General features: G+C 36.2%; 1 protein-coding gene across 2 annotated transcripts; it reads right to left on the bottom strand.

Annotated features, from left to right (window-relative positions):
- Positions 1-1,152: 1,152 nt before the first annotated feature.
- Positions 1,153-16,583, bottom strand: LOC18427193 (ALG6, ALG8 glycosyltransferase family). 2 transcript variants are annotated; one of them, XM_088857403.1, is made up of 4 exons: positions 15,831-16,583; positions 3,616-3,835; positions 3,226-3,463; positions 1,153-1,839 (listed from the first exon to the last, which is right to left on the bottom strand). In XM_088857403.1, exons 1-4 carry the CDS (start codon positions 15,836-15,838, stop codon positions 1,466-1,468), a joined length of 840 nt encoding a protein of 279 aa, XP_088713529.1. In that variant the 5' UTR covers positions 15,839-16,583; the 3' UTR covers positions 1,153-1,465. The 2 variants fall into 2 exon arrangements, with proteins under 2 accessions (XP_088713529.1, XP_006836310.1); XM_006836247.4 differs by having other exon boundaries at positions 3,616-3,822.
- Positions 16,584-17,527: the final 944 nt, after the last annotated feature.

Raw genomic sequence — 17,527 nt, 5'->3', positions numbered from 1 at the left:
AAGGTGCGGCTCGTAGGAGGTGGCGACCCTAAATATTTTAATAGGATTTTTAACTAAAAAGGAATCTAGCTATAATAAGATTTTCAACTAAAATAACAGGATTGTATAAAATGAGAATTTATTTTTAATACAAAAAAAGTCACATTCACTTTTAGCCATTAGATGTGAAATCTAAGACAAAAATATGTCACAATATTGCAGAATTTTTTTCTTGGACTTTGTGTTCAAACAATGAGGCATCTCAACCACTCGATTTTAAACAATGAGGCATCTCAACCACTCGATTTTAAATCTAACAGTTGGTGATTAATTGTAACCTTGTATCAAAAGCAAATAGTCTTCACTATATATTTATATATGAAAAAAATTTATAGAAGGTTGCAACCTTTAAATGTAAAATTAAAATGCACTTCAATCTATCACATAACATAAGGTTGTTTTGATGTTGAAAAAACGTATAAGTGATCATCTCGATATCATAATGTATGAATATGAATAAAAAAAAATTCAATTCTAAAAATAGTATATCTTGCAACTAATTATCTAGACTATCCATTTTCAAGTGTTCATAAATCTACTTGATTAGAACTATTTTTAGAGTTTAAGATCTTATATTTAGAGATGGAAATAGATTCTCAAACCGTCATAAGAATTTTTAACACCAAAAATTATATCTATGATAAAATTTGAAGGTGTGCCTTAACTTGATTGTTTAACGTTTCAACCTTTTACAAATTTTCATTTCCATCTCCACATATCGGGAACTCAAAGTAAAGTGACTATATTGGGAAAAAAAATTCAGAATTTTAAACTATTAGAAATACTCTAATAATTCTAAACAAAATAACAAGATATGTTTTGCTCTATTAAATAGATATCTATGTTCAGAAAGAAACAGAAGATGAATGGAATTTTAAGAATTAAAATTACTCCCAAAATAGAGTTAATACAAACGAACTTAAATATTTATAAATATGTTAATATTTATACCAATTTAAAATTTACTTTATATCCAGTGTCTAAGCTGAAGCATCATGCAGTGCACATTGCATATGCTAGTTTCTTTTAATTGGAGGTATTAAATACCAGCTAACACTGAATCGCTCTTTAACATGTGGGAAAATATACACTTGATATTGTAAATATCCTGTATTTTCTCTTTTAAAGAAATAATCGTTTTCATTCAAATGTCACTAATTCACCACTGATCAGCACAAGAAGTGTTTAAAACTTTGACATTTGATGAATTCACTAATATCCATCCAATAATTTATTCACTTTTTTTCTGGAAAATTGATATTTGGACCAAATTTCGAAACCACTACTGAGGCCTCCAAATAAAAATAAAACCTTACGGAGAAAAAAAAAGAACTCAGAAAAACACGAAGAATATATTTCCATGAATGCTATCTCTTTGCCATTGGAACTGCCAACTGGAACTCTTTGGTGATGCATTGGACCTGGTTCAGGTACATCTGAGTATCATTTTCAGCTGAAAACCCCAACTGTACACCATTCCAAAGGAACAGTAAACTGATACTAACATAAGAGGTACGAAGGGCAACTTATCCCCCAACAGGTAAGTGTGCAAGAACTGACCCCATACTTCAATGACCAGCAAACCCAACAAATAGATTCTACCCATCTTCCCAATAAGCCTGATCCTCTCACCACAACCCTGTTCTGATTTTGCATCGTTAGCCTTCTTCCCCGATGCATATTTCCCGAATTGCAAGGAAAAACTTGACCACATTAGAAATGAGTGCAGCAATAGCAGTACCACTTTTACTGGGTATTCCTTGGTTTCGAATAGGAGAGGAAACTGGGAATAGCAGGAAACTGCACAACAAAAAAAAAGGAAGACTTGAGAGAGAGAGAGACTTTCAGAGAAGAGGGGAAGGGAAGCCATTGCCTGTCATGAATGCAGCATTTAACCATTTTTACGTACATCTACATGTTTTCTTTCTCTCTTTTTTTAAAAAATAATAATATGCTAGGTCAGTTATAGTGTTTCCTCGACAAGTTTCAAAGTTCAAACACTTGACCTACCTCACCTGTACTGATGTGTCTTCCACTGGGCCATATGCCTAAGGACACCTGTTTTAGATGGAAACTACCACATGGTCTTCATATTTTAGATGAAACTACAAAAACTTTCAACTACCACCACCTCAGGACCTCTAACTAGTTAGAGCTAATTGACTATTTTGATTGTTGCAAATGATGTGAATAACTAAAAAGATGAGAAAATGTCGGATCTCCCTTCCTTTTTTAATTATGATGAGAAAGGCGCATTAGGAACCACAACCTAGGATGTAAGCTAGGGGGGGCTACCTTGGAAACACAGTTCTTTATTTCATGAAGACGATTGATTATATAATCTCTTGCATAAACACAAAAAACCTAATTGTTATCACAAATGTCGCTAAAGCTTCCAATAAAGGAAAAGCAAGGACAGGCTGCAATTTAACAAATTAATTATAGCGGTCTAACTTGTGTCATATCTAAAGTGATCTCTTTGAAGTACCCAGCAACAGAGCAGCTAGTGGTCTTTTGAGGTATATTAGAGAAAAACCAAATTACCATATTGCACAGTATATGAACATCCAACTATCAATCAACATTAATAAGGATGAGAGATCCTGGTCAAAATAATGAAGGACGGAATTTTCTCAGGGGTAACTTCCCCCTGGAAGACATTTCCTGAGAAAATTTGTTATACAATTATAATTCAGACATAATGGTCATCCATTCTCAAGAAACACAATGATAAATATGAATATTTAGTAGTTACCAATATCGTCGGATAAATTAACACCACACTGCAGTTTGTACCTTTGATAAAACTAAAAATCGGTCATTGTGGAAGTCCTAATGTCTGCAACAATATAACACAAATTATGATATTGTTTCTCCAACATTTAGATCCATATTATTACCAGTACTCTACCCAAAAAGTGGCCAAGTCTCCAAATTTCAACAGTTCTCCAGTTTGTTGTACAAGACAAATGTCTAATAAATCTCCTCCCTTAACCAGAATTCAAATTTTTATCAAATTTCAGCACAGATTCATACATTTGGATTCAAACCGTACTGATTCAAAACCAAACCATGTTTTACCATCCAGATCTTGGCTCATTGTAATGAACTTTTTATTCCAATATCTCAATCAATATTTCCATTTCAAAGCAAAACCAAGGGCACAAGAGGTTCAGAGATGCATACCTACTGACAGCAAGTTGTAGTGTGCAGCATCTTCTAAGCTACTTACTGCAACAAAACCAAGTGGAATCACAAAGTGCATGGATGCTTTCTCATGAACATGCCAACCAAATAGAAATCCGCAGGTGTAGGCATATGAGACCCATCGTATTATGTGGTCTGGCTTAGGCTGCTTCCATGCTTTAACAAGACATGGAGACAGGGAAAGCAGGACCAACAAGAAGGTTGCCAAAGGAGTGACCTGCAGTTATCATAAAATGCCAGCTGGGTAGATATTACATAATGGACCAAGACAAGTTCCCTAATCCCAAAAGGTAGACGTTACATAATAGACCAAAATCCCACTCTCCCTCATTCCCCCCCTCTTGCAAGCAAGCTCAAAAGACCCCATACCTTAGGGAGAATAGCAAATGGTGGTGAGGCCCCCACCAAACCACCAGTGAATGAAGCTGTGGGAGCTGGCACGTTCAACCCAAGCCTTCTAAGAATGAAACCAATACCTTTATCTGCAATTATGTATAATGTCCAAAAATTGGGAGCCCAATACGCATGGCATAAACCCCTGTCAAATGGAAATAATTGTTGGATGACTTGTTTCATCTGCAAGAAAAACCTACATCAGAAGCAGAGTGTGAGAATAGAACCGATTTGTCCAACATTATGCTTGGACCTCCAAGCCCATGATGTCCCAAAAGCGCTGCACCAAACAAGTAACTTTCACACATGCAGTACAACAATTAACCTTTTCAAAAAAACAAAAACACCATTGGAACTGATGAATTGAAACTCCTATATCAACCTTCTGCCCCTTCTCTTCCACTTATCCAAAGAAACTATGACCCACATGCCCTCCATGGGGGACTAACGGATATCCCACAGAACAATCACCACCTTCTCTCTCAACCTGTGGACCAATAACATAAGCTCAAGTGGACCAATGTTAAGAAAGTTAACTTAAGTGGACCCATGTTTTTAATGACCTCAAGGTTTCTCCTCCATCCAAACCACTAGGTTCCCAATTATTTTTCCAGTGATTAAATACCCCAATAGGAAACTTTTTGAGATTATTTTTCTCATGGAAATTTGTTGATTTCCAGCAAAACCATCCCTTGTATATTGTTAATGGGTTTGATACCTAGTGAACATCAGTCTCAACCTGATGAGATTAACTCGCATCAGAGGTTTCTATCATTTGGAGTTCCTATTGGAGAGATCTATCGGACTGTGATGTTTTTGCTGTTTTATTAACACTGCTTCATCAGCCAAGCCTTTAACAGTGAGAAAATTAAGTCTGCTGTTTGAATCTCTCCTGCAAACCAAACTGGTCTGACCATTAAAATATCCTGCATATGGTCATGGCTCTAATGGGATACACTTTCATTTTTGTGCCTGGTTTCAGTACATACATTTCATTTGAATTGATAGATGAACAGTGCATATTCATCAACTTATGAATTGGACACTCTGCTCGTGAGAACATGTTCAACCCAAATCCTAGACAAGAAACTAGGTCCGTCCTACTTGTCTCAATTGAAACAATTATCTTCAATGATTTCAATTGGTTGATCACCTCAGGAAGAAAAAGGAAGCGCTGTATTGCAAATGACAATTCCAACAAAAATTGTTCCATGAGCTCAAATAAGGCACACAATGAAAGTAGTCTTGGATAAACAATCCATCGGAGTATAAATTAGTTGATGTATTATTTTCTATGTCAATTACTGAGTGAGTTTGGGATCATGCAAATATGACTTTTTACCCGAAGTAGCACCACAAGAATATACAAATGAAAACAAGACAATTCAAAATTACAAATCTAAAACTGAAGAGTTAGAACCTTTAAGGGTAGAATGTTTTGCTAGAATAAGGAAAGAAGACCTCCTAAGAATTCCTTTCATTACAGCTTACCTTCCTATCCCCACAAAAAGCATACATACACACACAGAGACATACACATACACACATACATACATACATACATATTACACACACATACACAGACACACAAAAATAAATACATAAACACACACACACACACACACACACACACACACACACACACATACATACATACATACATACATACATACATACACCCACACATATATACCTACACACACACAGACATACATATCTTGAAATGCATGCCATACATATCTACACACAATACACAGACATAAATACTTACCTACACATACAGACATACATACATACCTCCACACACACAGAGACATACATACACACACAGAGACACACATGCATACACAGAGAGAGAGAGAGAGAGAGAGAGAGAGAGAGAGAGAGAGACATACAGACATACATAGACACACACAGTCATACATTACACAAACACACAGAAAGAGACATACATACATATCTACATACATAGTTACATACACACACACACAGAGACATACATACGTGCACACACAGTCATAGAGACCATATATAAATAGACATACACACACATACATATCAATGTTTACGAACTCGGCTCAGGCCACGAACTTGGCCACTATCCCGATCCGAGTTACTTAGACGAGTCTGAGTGGACTCCCCCGAGTCATGTATGGGGCCCAAAAATCCCTAAAAAATATTAAAAACCCAAAAAAATTGTCAAATAATAAATTAAAAATAGTAAAAGTTAAACAAAACAAAAAATAACAAAAAAGTCCAAATATGCTGAAAAAAATAAAACATGGATTTAGAAAAATTTGATTTACAGCTGGAGACATTATAAAATCCAAAAACAAAGGAAAATATAAAAACTATGGCATATGAATAGAAAACGCAAATCATTGTCAAAAATCCAAGTTGCATATAAAATATTTATACATTGATTTCACTATTTAATACAATTTTTTATATTTTTATTATTTATATACCCCAAATTTTACCTGGGTACTCGGCTCAGCATGAGGCCAACACCGAGTGGAATCCGAGTCCTTGAATAATGATACATATAAATATATATATATATATATATATATATATATATATATATATATATATATATATATATATATATATATATATATATATATGTGTGTGTGTGTGTGTGTGTGTGTGTGTGTGTGTGTATGAATGAATGCATGGGCGTATATATGTGTATGTATGTGTTATATATCTATGTATATGTATGTGTTTATGTGTGTGTGTATATATATATATATATATATATATATATATATATATGTGTGTGTGTGTGTGTGTGTGTGTGTGTGTGCATATGCATGTATGTATGTCATCATCATTATCATCATCATCAAGCCTCATCCCAACTATTTATAGTCCACCATTCAAATCCTATTCCGTCATTCTGCTCTATAAAAGGTCATACCATTAGTCAGACTATATGTCACTATATCTCTTCTAACTACTTCCATCCATGTCCTTTTGGGCCTTCGCCTTGCCATTTTCAAAGCTTTCACCTAAGCCAAACCTCCCCTCCTATCCAGCGTTGTTCAAGGTCGACACGAAACATGGCCAAACCATTTAAGTCTACTTTCCCTCATCTTATAGTTTATTAAAGCCACCCTAAGTTACCCTTGGATGTATTCATTCCGAATTGTAGCTTTTCTTGTCTTGCCACTCATCTATCTCATAACCATCATCTCAACTACACTCATTCTATGAAAATGTTGTTTCTTGACTGCCCAATATTCCATTCCATAAAGAATGACTGGTCTGACAGCCGTCCTATGTATGTAAGCATATATGTAGGTATACATGTATATATGTATGTATGTCTACACACACACAGATATATACATGTCCTCATCAAGAGAGTCCAGCTTTTATCAATCCTTTTCTACATGCTCATGGGGAGCTGTGAGAAGAAAGATGTATTTGTAAACTTCTCGAGAAGGTCCTTTTCATTTCTTTTCTTTTTTTAACTCTCACTAAAAGGTCTGTTGCTATAGTTAAACAGTAAGTAAAAACTCCCTATGCTTGCTTAGTAGAAAAAGCATTGACCATATCATTGAATGAAGAGACTGCACAAAAGGGAAGATCCATGTCTTTCATTTTAGGCTAGGACTAATCAATGCTTTGCCAGAGAGAGCGACAAAGCCCTGTCATTTAGTAATTATTTGACTCGGGACAAAGCCCTGTCATTTAGTAATTACGTATGTAAGCATATATGTAAGTATGTCTACATACACACAGATATATACATGTCCTCATCAAGAAAGTCCAGCTTTTATCAATCCTTTTCTACATGCTCATGGGGAGCTCTGAGAAGAAAGATGTATTTGTAAACTTCTCGGGAAGGTCCTCTTCATTTCTTTTCTTTTTTAACTCTCTCCAAAAGGTCTGTTGCTATAGTTTAAACAGTAAGTAAAAACTCCCTATGCTTGCTTAGCAGAAAAGGCATTGGCCATATCATTGAATGAAGAGACTGCACAAAAGGGAAGATCCATGTCTTTCATTTTAGGCTAGGACTAATCAATGCTTTGCCAGATAGAGCGACAAAGCCCTGTCATTTAGTAATTATTTAACTCGGGGAAGGCAAGATGGTCTTTATCATCCAGTATGAAGACAATGTACTAAGGCATACCCTCAAAAAGTGTTAGAAGATGCACAAAGCAGGTCATCCGTCCTATGCGGTGGCAGCAACATATTTGCTATAAATGTCGACCAAGGGGAGGGCAAGAGTGCTCCTACATCTTAATTCACACAATAAGAAAAACAGTCTCCATAAGTAGTACTGTTCTTCCTTGGAGACTTCGGCATTTTTTTTACGAGATTTATGATCGATGCAGGGGTATGCAGGTCTCCTGGACTCATATCTGGAGGGAGGCAAACCAGGTCGCGGATGGTCTAGCCAAACAAGGAGCTGCTTCTGGTCTTATCTCGGGTTAATTGGGCTTTGGTTTAACTGCCCACCGTTTTCGGGCACTTCTTTTACCCCTACAGCGTTAGGTGGTTCTGTTTTACTTTATTGCATCCTCCATCTTATGCTTTTTTGCAGTTTGGTCACGTGCCTTGGTGACATTTTGTACTCTGATCCTCTGGGTCTTTTTTGTATTTCTCTTATCCTTCAATACAACGTTAACATTATAAAAAAAGTAGTATTGTTTTTCCTAATGACTCTGTAAATGCCTCGAATAATCTCTGCCTCTATATTAATAGAGTTGTTTTGGCCTTGGATTATGGAACTTGGAGGCACTAATTAAAAGAGAGGATTGTCATCTGCATTTGTCTTACATTTCATTTACTAATAATTCTTGTGTATATAACTTAATCTCACTGATGATTTCTTATTCCTACAATCTGGATTTTAAGTGTTAGGCCCCACATCTTCTCTTTAGTATGTTAACCATAGAATAATTGTACAAGAACAACCAATGTAGACCCTAGTCTCAACTAGAAGAGATCAAGCCTCTCCATTTTACACATCATCATCCCCTGGGATCCAAGAAAGCCTTAAAATTTATCCCCTTGTTAACTTGAAACAGTCCCCCAGTCTGACTAGATCACGGTTGCCAACTGGGCAACCATAAATTTTCACTATCCCTGTATGAGACAAGGTACATGTTAGGATTACGGTAGGCAGTCTCCTTGTCAGTGACCAAACCAATGGTTGATAAAGTCAACGGTCTTTATGCCCCCAAATTTGAACTTGCTACTGCCTAGCATTAATATCATCCTAATTTGGTCTTCAAAAGCCAAGCAGCTAAACAAGGCACCCTTGCGAATCCAAACTATGTGTTCCCTAAAATAAAAGAAAGGAAAATTTATCAAAATGCACCATACATTTGAACTATTTCACATTTTACTCTTTTTCTACTATTTCAACACAAAATCATATGTTTTTTAATGGGAATTTTGAAATTCAATAAAAATATATATGGGTAAAATGTTAAAAGGAAAAAATTTATATAGAGCCGAGGCTCTAAACAATCAAATTAGAGCCCACCTCAAAAATTCACTAGAAGAGGTTGTTTTAATGCCAAAATATCTTCAAATTGATTATCTCGACATCAAGATGCATGGACATGAGAAAAATTTGGATTTCAAATTTAGGAAATAGTGCATCTTGTAACGCATTTTTGGACCGTCATTTTTCACGATTTTTAAATTTTCATAGATTTGCTTGATCTGCAATATTTTTGAAGCTTTAAATTTTATAATTAAAGATGAAAATATATTTTAAGGCTATCATAAAGACTTCCAATATTGAAACTATATTTCTCGATACTATTTGAAGGTGCGCTTTACTTTGATTGTTCAGAGCCTCGGCTCTATACGAACCGCACCCAATGTTAAATAGTGAGATCTTAGGTGTATTTTGACAGATTTCCCATAGAAAAATACAGCATTCATCCCAAAAGGATAAAGGATGCACCTGTTAAAACTAGCATTGCTAAGGTAGGTGGGATAAGCTTGGGGATTGGAATGAGTTGGTTCTCAAATCAGATAGGAATCTGTGTCAGATAAATATTGAGTAAGATGAAGGTTAAGTCCAATGGGATAAGGTATAGTTCAGTTTTAGATGAGGATGAAAGTCTACCTAAGATAAGGTGATAAACGTAAAATATTCTCATATATTAAGTTGGTTGATGTGATAAGATATTAATAAAGTTAAACCATGTAGCTGATAAGTTAGTCTCATGGTTATCTTTTGTAATAGGTCTCTATATAGGAGGATGGGGGTAGACAGGTAAATGAGAGATCATGTAGAGAGAGAGGGGACATGAGGCTTTGGGTATACGAGAGAAAAGAAAGAGAAGGCCACCAAGCCTAGAGAAAGCTTAGAGAGAAAAAATTATAGTGTCTAAAGCCCACCAAGGCCAAAGTTTATTGAATAAAAAGTTTTATTGAACAAAAAGTTTGTGTTGCTCTCTCTTCTTTTCTTGTTTAGGTGCATGATAGATCAGGCCCATCTAAAGGCAAAGCATCTGCATATTTTCAACATGGTATTACAGCCATGCAATTGAGTTTGGAGGTTCGATTCATGAGTAAAGATCATGTCCATGCGAATTTGCACATCCACCACAAATTCCTCTAATTTCCAGGTTCCATTTTATGAGTGAAGGTCGCCTCTGTATGATATTTCTACAAAGGGTGAGACTTCCTCCAATATCTAGGTATTTCAATTTTGAATGCGAAATTGATCCAGCTAGAAAACACCTTCAGTTTAAAACAGTGTGAATACTTTTTTTACCTCAGTTTGACAAAGACTTGGTTCCCTATCTCTCTCTCCCAAAGACAAAGTTACTTTCACTATAAGGGATATTTCCACAGTGATAGAAACTCTGCCATGTCAATGTCAAGGGTCATAGTTCCAAAAGTTCTCACATAAAAGAACTATGGAAATGTGAAGTTGTGGCTCAAAAGCTATTTGATAGGGCAAGGTTTATAGGATGCAGCCAATGGGACTGAACCTACAATAACTGCCCAACAGGTTCGTGGCATGGAAAAAGAAAAACGACAAGGTTTTACACGCAATCCAAATCCCATATGGACTAGATATGTTCTCTCATGTGAGGAATGTACCGATGGCAAAGAAAGTAGCCTGGAATCGGTTGGCAGCTGTGTACAAACTGGTGAACGATACTGGAGAGGCAATCTTGGAAGCAAAGCTGCAAGCACATAAGCAAGAGCTCCATCACTAACTTTTCATGAAGAGTGAAAGATCTCTGTGATCCATTAAAGTGACACCCCAGTTTTCATCTGGAACAACCTAGACTGCATTTGATAACATGAGGGTGTTGATTAAAAAAATATTCAAGCAACCCATGGAGCAAGCTATAAACCTATTGCTTCAAGAGACAGTACTTGAAAGAAGAAAATTAAAGTCAAACAAAGAAAGTGGATGATCGTAATGGGGCCTTGTTTATTAACTCTTGTGGTAGGTCTCTTAGTAGAGGAAGATATTGTGGCTCAGGAATGTCACATAACAATAAAGAATCCCAACTACAACCTCACTATAATGTGAAATGTGGGTCTCCATAAAGCCATTATATCAAATAGAGGGGAGCTCCTATATTTGTTGGCAAGTTTGAAATTATGCCAAAGATTGTTGGCATAATCAAGGATATTATGCTGCTAGGGGAAAACAGAAAGAGGAAAAATTGTTTATGAGGAAAAAACTAAAGAGGCAATTCGTGTCAATGATGTGTATGAAGTTAAAGACCAATGATATGTATATTCAGCATGTTCGAACCATATAATACCAAGAGGTGATCTCTTCATCACCAAATGAGCCTTGTTTGACAAATTCACGAGTCCTGACAGGGGACGACACCACTCTTGAAGTGGAAGGCTGAGAACATAATACGTAGAAGGGCTCAATGAAAATGTTGAGCATCATTTCGATGTCCTGTATTTTCCAGAACTCAGTAAAATCTCATGGCTTTCATGTTATTTTTAGTGAAAGAGGCTATAAGATCCTGTCAAAGGAAGATGTGAGGATTGCTGCCGGTAGAAACAAAGTTGTTTTTTTGCTATGAGCATGGATTTTCCCTCTATTAAGAAGAGTTTCGCCAATGATATTAAAGACTTATGACTCAAGAGAATGGGGCATTGCAATCTTCTTAGGCTAAAAGATATGGCAAAGGAGAAGCTAGTTATTAGGATGTCCATAATTCAATTTGATGGGAATCATATTTGTGAAGTATATTCATTTGTAAATGCCACAATGCATCTCTTTGTCCAATCTTCTACCGCAAAATTTACCAATTGGAGATCATCCATAGTGATGTGTAGGATCCGAGTCTAGTGGAATCTCATATGTGCATGAGGTACCATGTCACTTTCATTGATGAGAGATGGAAAGGTGTCATATGAGGTTGTCTATAAGATGAAACCTGCACAAATCTTCATGTTTTCGACAGCATCGCCTTTGTAAAGCATGATGATGAGGTTCATAACAAACTAGATAACAGAGCTATAAAGTGCATCTTCCTCAGGCATTCACCACAAAGAAAAGCACAACATTGCATTGATCCACTAGCTCGTCACAGCCATGAAAGCAGAGAAGTGAAATTTGACAAGTAGGCACAACGACATCAAGTTTTCTAGAAAGTTGAAGAAGGAGATGAGTCTTCAACACAGAATGAGGATCCAAAGTCCCCCTTGAAGTCATCCCTTCCCACACCGTCAAAAGAATAAGATATTACTCCCTTAAGCACTAGACTTGGGAACAAATCAAGCATTATCCAAAAAGGTAGAGCTGCCTAGTGAAAAGGCTCAGTAATTATTCCAACATAATAAGCATTATGCATATATGATGCATGTCATAGATGAGCTTAAGCTGAGAAGTCTTGCACAAGCAGCAGGAAATCCAAGGTGGCAACATGCCATGGGGGAAGAGATGGATGCACTTTCTAAGAACCAAACATGGGATTCCCTTTCTCTCTTAAATGGGAAGAAGGAAATTAATTAGAAATAGATTTACAAAAATAAAATGAAACCGATGGCTAAATTTAGCATTAATTGATTTTTCTGAGAGGTCATAGGTTGACCAGAACGTATGAATGACGAATAAGCATATATTAAAAGAGTAAATATTCGCTAGTGAAAGCCTTGTTGGATTATAAATGTTGGCCAATTCGGATTTAATAGGATTTTTTACTTTTATTTGTAAGGAGCAGTTGGTGGCCAAAGGTTTTTTTGCAAATTTACAAGGAGACATTGAGTCAAGTCGTAAAGATTACAAGTGTTCTCGTCTCATCCAATGAAAGGTATGGAGCTTCATCAAATGGACGTACAAAATACCTTTTTGAATGGAGAGATTGACAAATACGTGTAAATGCATCACTCCAAGGGATATGAAAACCTCGTGAAGCCTCGATATGTGAGCAAGTTAAAAAAGGCTCTATTTGGCTCACCTACAACATGGTTTGACAAGGTAATATAATTTTTTCACTCCCAAGGTTGTGTTGTCTGCGACAAATTTTTCTGCATACAAATCATTCTACCAGAGGAAAATAATCTGGGTGGTTTATGTTGATGACCTGATCGTCATGGGCAGCAACCCCAATGAAGTTGAAAGAATCAAAGATTCTGTCTCAAAGATTTGAAATGGAGGATTTGGAAAAAATTCAATATTTTTTTGGAACTAAAGTTATGTGATGAATGCAACATATTGATTATGCAGAAGAAGTTTGCATTGGATCTACTAGCAAAGTCCGGTTTGATGGGTTCACAAACAATTGCAACACCACTTGATGTGAATCAAAGTTTGTCAAAGAATGGTGGACATCTCATGGAAGATGCCAGAGCATATAGAGAGATGGTAGGAAGTCTAACCATCATGCAATGGAATTTATAAGTCAATTAATGCAAGAGACAAGGGAACCACACATGGATGAAGTGGATATTGAGGTATGTGAAGACAAACATCAATGAGGGTGTGGTCTGTAAGTACATAATTCCTATCAAGCTAACCGGTTTTTGTGATGCTGATTTGGGCAAGAGACCCAATCACTCATTGTTTGATATCCAAAAATAGTTTCAGTTTGGAACTCGGGAGTATATCATGGGCAAGCAAGAAGGAGCCTACAGCATTGTCACCCACAGAAGTTGAACATAAATCAACCATGATGGTCACACGTGAAAGTGTTGTTGACCTAGTTATATCAACAAGTTTGGAGAATCCATGGACTAAATGGCCCAATTCATAGCAAGAACATTGGTTCAATCATGTTGGCATCGAATCTAATCTTTCATGCAAGTCCAAACTATCGAGGTGCACTATCATTTCGTTCGTGATAAGGTGTTGAGCAAGGAGGCTGACTTTATATATATATGTATGTATTTATTTATCTATTTATTTATTTATTTATTTATTTATTTATTTATTTTTTATTTATTTCTCACCAAAGCACTCAATCAAGAGAAGACAAAGCTTTTTTGGCTTGAAAGTTGTAGGAACGACATGGCAATAAAGGGGGGGTGTTAAAATTAACACAGCTAAGATTGGTGGGAAAATTTTAAGGATTCGATCGAGTTGGTTGTCAAATTAGATAGGAATCTGCATTAAATAAATATTGAGTGAGATGAGGTTTAAGTCTAGTTTGATGGGGTATAGTTCAGTTTAGATGAGGATGAGAGTCCACCTAAGATAAATCTAAAAAGTTCTCAATTATTAAGTTGGTTTATTTGATGGATGCAGTTTCTATGCGACCAGCCCGCATATTGGACTTGGCAATAAATATATATTCTTAATTATAATTTGATCCTAAATTTTTAGAGAATATATAATCTTTAACATGGAGATCATGAATATGAAAAAAAATTAATTGAAAACTAGAAATAATAATTATATTAAAAAAACATTTGGACTGTTAGTTACAATTGTTTTCAAATGCGGTCCAGCCCACATGTTACAATTTACCTCTGGACCACATATTGTAGAAATGCGGTCCAGCCCACATATTACAATTTTCCTTATTTGATAGGACACTGATAAAGTACATACCTATATATAGGAGGATGGAGGTGAGACATACATCAATGAGAGATACAGTAGACAAAGGTGACATGAGGATTTGGGTACTAGGCAAAGAGAAAATAAAGGAGAAGGCCACCAAGCCTAGAGATACATTTTTGAGAGAAAAATTGTAGACTATGGGTAAAGTCCACCAAGGCAAAAGTTTATTGAATAAAAAGTTTGTGTTTCTCTCTCCTATTTCCTTGTGTATGTGCATGACAGATCAAGCCCAACAACAGCCAGTGTATTTCAACAAGAAGCTAAAGTTATCATGTCCCAGCTCAAAAATCGTCATGAACTGTCAAATGGTAGTTTGTGTTTTGTTTCCACATGGTAGTGCTTCGACCACTATAAAGTCTGTCAGCCAATAAGCAATTGGAAGAGGGATCAATCCAATTATGCTCAGGAAAGAATGCACAACTTACAGCCTACAGAATAAGGTGACAATAGCATTTCAATTCTGCCCTAATCCTGGTGCACTGAACTATCAACTGGGTTATTGGACATGGAGTTACATCTCATGTTAGTGTTCATCATACTCATTTAACCATGCGAGACAAGCATGTGGTTTCGCTTTCTTTTGATGATTGCCAAGTAAGTGGTATGTTACTTGGTGAAGATTCTAACCAGATATATCATCGCCTTTCCGGACTAGTTGGGGTCAGCTGCATTCTAACCAAATAGATGCTTGCAAAAATTCAAGGACAAGGGTATGTTTTCTCACGGTTCCTTGTTTTGAGAGGTTACAAAAAACTGTATTGAGATAGATTCTAGCAAGAAGAGTTGGATGTGTTTTCTCTCTATTTCTAAGTATGTTTAATTGTGTAAATGCCTAATAGATTGCTTTTCTAATCAGAAAAACATGCAGTGGTATACTGATAATAGATTGCTTTTCTAATCAGAAAAACATGCTGTTAATATGATCAACAGCATCGTGATCATAAATATAAAAAAAGAGAATATTATCATGCCATACCAAGGCAATCCACATAGATTACAAGAAATGCAAGACCAAGGAAATTCACATAGATTACACAGATTAGGTACAAATTCACCATTCGCAGGTTATCTCACCAAAAAGAAACACAGAAAAATAAGAATAAGAAAATAAGAATGAAGAAGAAATTAAGAAACAAAGAAGAAGGGGAAGCAAGAGAAAAAAGTGCACCTGACCATAGTAAATGAATGGCCCAAATGCCACTGACAACACTGAAACCAACATCAAACCCAACATCAAAAATCTCCATATCCAATACTTTCCCCAACAATAATGCCTCAGCAAATACACAAAATAGACAGGCGCTGCAACTGCAAACAAATGCTTGAAGCATAACAAAACAGCGAAAAAGAGACCCCCAATAAAATCCCTCCCCTCTCTTAAGAACGACAGAGAAAGCATCAAAATCCCCAACAAAAACCCATTATACTGAAAATGCACATGGTCCACAATAAAGAGAGAGGGAGACCATAGGATGGCAATGCACACAAGACCACGCAGAGAAGAAGGGAGGTCCTTTGTGAGCCTGTAAATGGCAAAAACTAGCATAAAATCAGAGAGAATTACAGAGAAGCGTTGAAAGAGGACTACGGAATCAGCTGAGTAATTCAGACCTTGAGTAAGGTTAACAATGGTGGGATCAATGAGGCTAGCGGGAAGAGAAAGAAAGTATTCGAAGAAAGCAAATAAAGGGGGGTAATCGAGAGTCCAAGGACTGGTTCGATCTGAGTACCAGTTAGAGAGAGGAAGAGAGTGGGTGAGAGCGAGCCAGTGGCGATGGACCTCGAAGTCAGTGCTTCGATAAGAGGGGATTAAGAGGATTTTGATGCAGGTGGCTACGCCGGCAAACCAGGCGACTTCGTCCATGGCTAGACAGAGAAACACAAAAGAAAGGGTCTTCTACAGAAATTCCTCTGAGACCTGATTCTCCACCATCACTGAAACTGGAGAGAGAGAGAGAGAGAGAGAAGAGGACACACTAAATTTGAAACTGGAGAGAGAGAGAGAGAGAGGAAGAAGTGGACACACTAAAAATGCGGGATGAGATGAGGGAGAACCCTAAAATTTCCAGGGAGTAAACGAGAGACTGAGCAGAAAATTCAAAACAAAATGCAATCTGATTATTTGTTAAAAACTAAGGAATTTTTGCAAGGATAATAACTGTACGTAATGAAATACGCCAAAATATTTCATGCTCCAGCGAGAGTATAATGTTAATTTGGTACCTTAGGTAAAACCCAATTTAGGAGGAACTTTTGGGTCCTGATTTTAGGATATAAGTCTTCAACCCATGGCTTAAATGAAATTATTTTCGAATTGTACTTTCTGTGCAATTGAAAAAAAATAGTGTCTCAAGATTGAATAGAGACTAATTTTTTTAGGGTGATATCTAATAGTTAGAAAGCTCAAAATTCAATATAAAATAATAATATGATGATTTTTAAGTGGTTTTCAATTTTTAGATTAAAAAAATCCTCTTAGTAGGTTTTTTTTTGACAAGAGAAAGCTTTCTATGTTCTCTTTACAATATAGAAGTTCTATCATCCCCTTTATCCATCCGTTGACTTTTGAATGGAGGACTAAGATTGCCCCAATCACATTATCATGTCTCTACATTGTTTTATTTTTAATTTTTTTTCTATAAACTGTTTTGATACCAAATTTTGGATGTCCATTCCTCTATTAAACTCGCACTAACAAAAAATATAAAGAAAATATTTTCAATGAAATAAAATGATCAAAATACCTCTAAAAATTTCAAAGGGTATTTTGATCATTATTTTTTTATCGAAAAAATATTGTGCATATTTTTTATAGGTGCGCCCCAATGAGAAAATGGCACGTACCAAATTTCATATTCAGAACTT

The sequence above is a fragment of the Amborella trichopoda genome, chromosome 2 (assembly GCF_054954075.1).
Source record: "Amborella trichopoda isolate Santa Cruz 75 chromosome 2, AtrichopodaSantaCruz75HAP2 v2.0, whole genome shotgun sequence".
Classification (NCBI taxonomy): domain Eukaryota; kingdom Viridiplantae; phylum Streptophyta; class Magnoliopsida; order Amborellales; family Amborellaceae; genus Amborella; species Amborella trichopoda.
Note: the sequence above shows the minus strand (reverse complement) of the source record. Positions and strands in the feature narration are given on the sequence as shown.

Coding starts and splice junctions, on each gene's coding strand:
- LOC18427193 (XM_006836247.4), bottom strand. CDS start 16,526: ATGGACGAAGTCGCCTGGTTTGCCGGCGTAGCCACCTGCATCAAAATC. Junction 3,823..15,830: donor CATTCATTTACTATGGTCAG/GTGCACTTTTTT, acceptor TTTTTCTTGCAG/ATGAAACAAGTCATCCAACA. Junction 1,840..3,225: donor CTACAACTTGCTGTCAGTAG/GTATGCATCTCT, acceptor TTTGTTGTGCAG/TTTCCTGCTATTCCCAGTTT.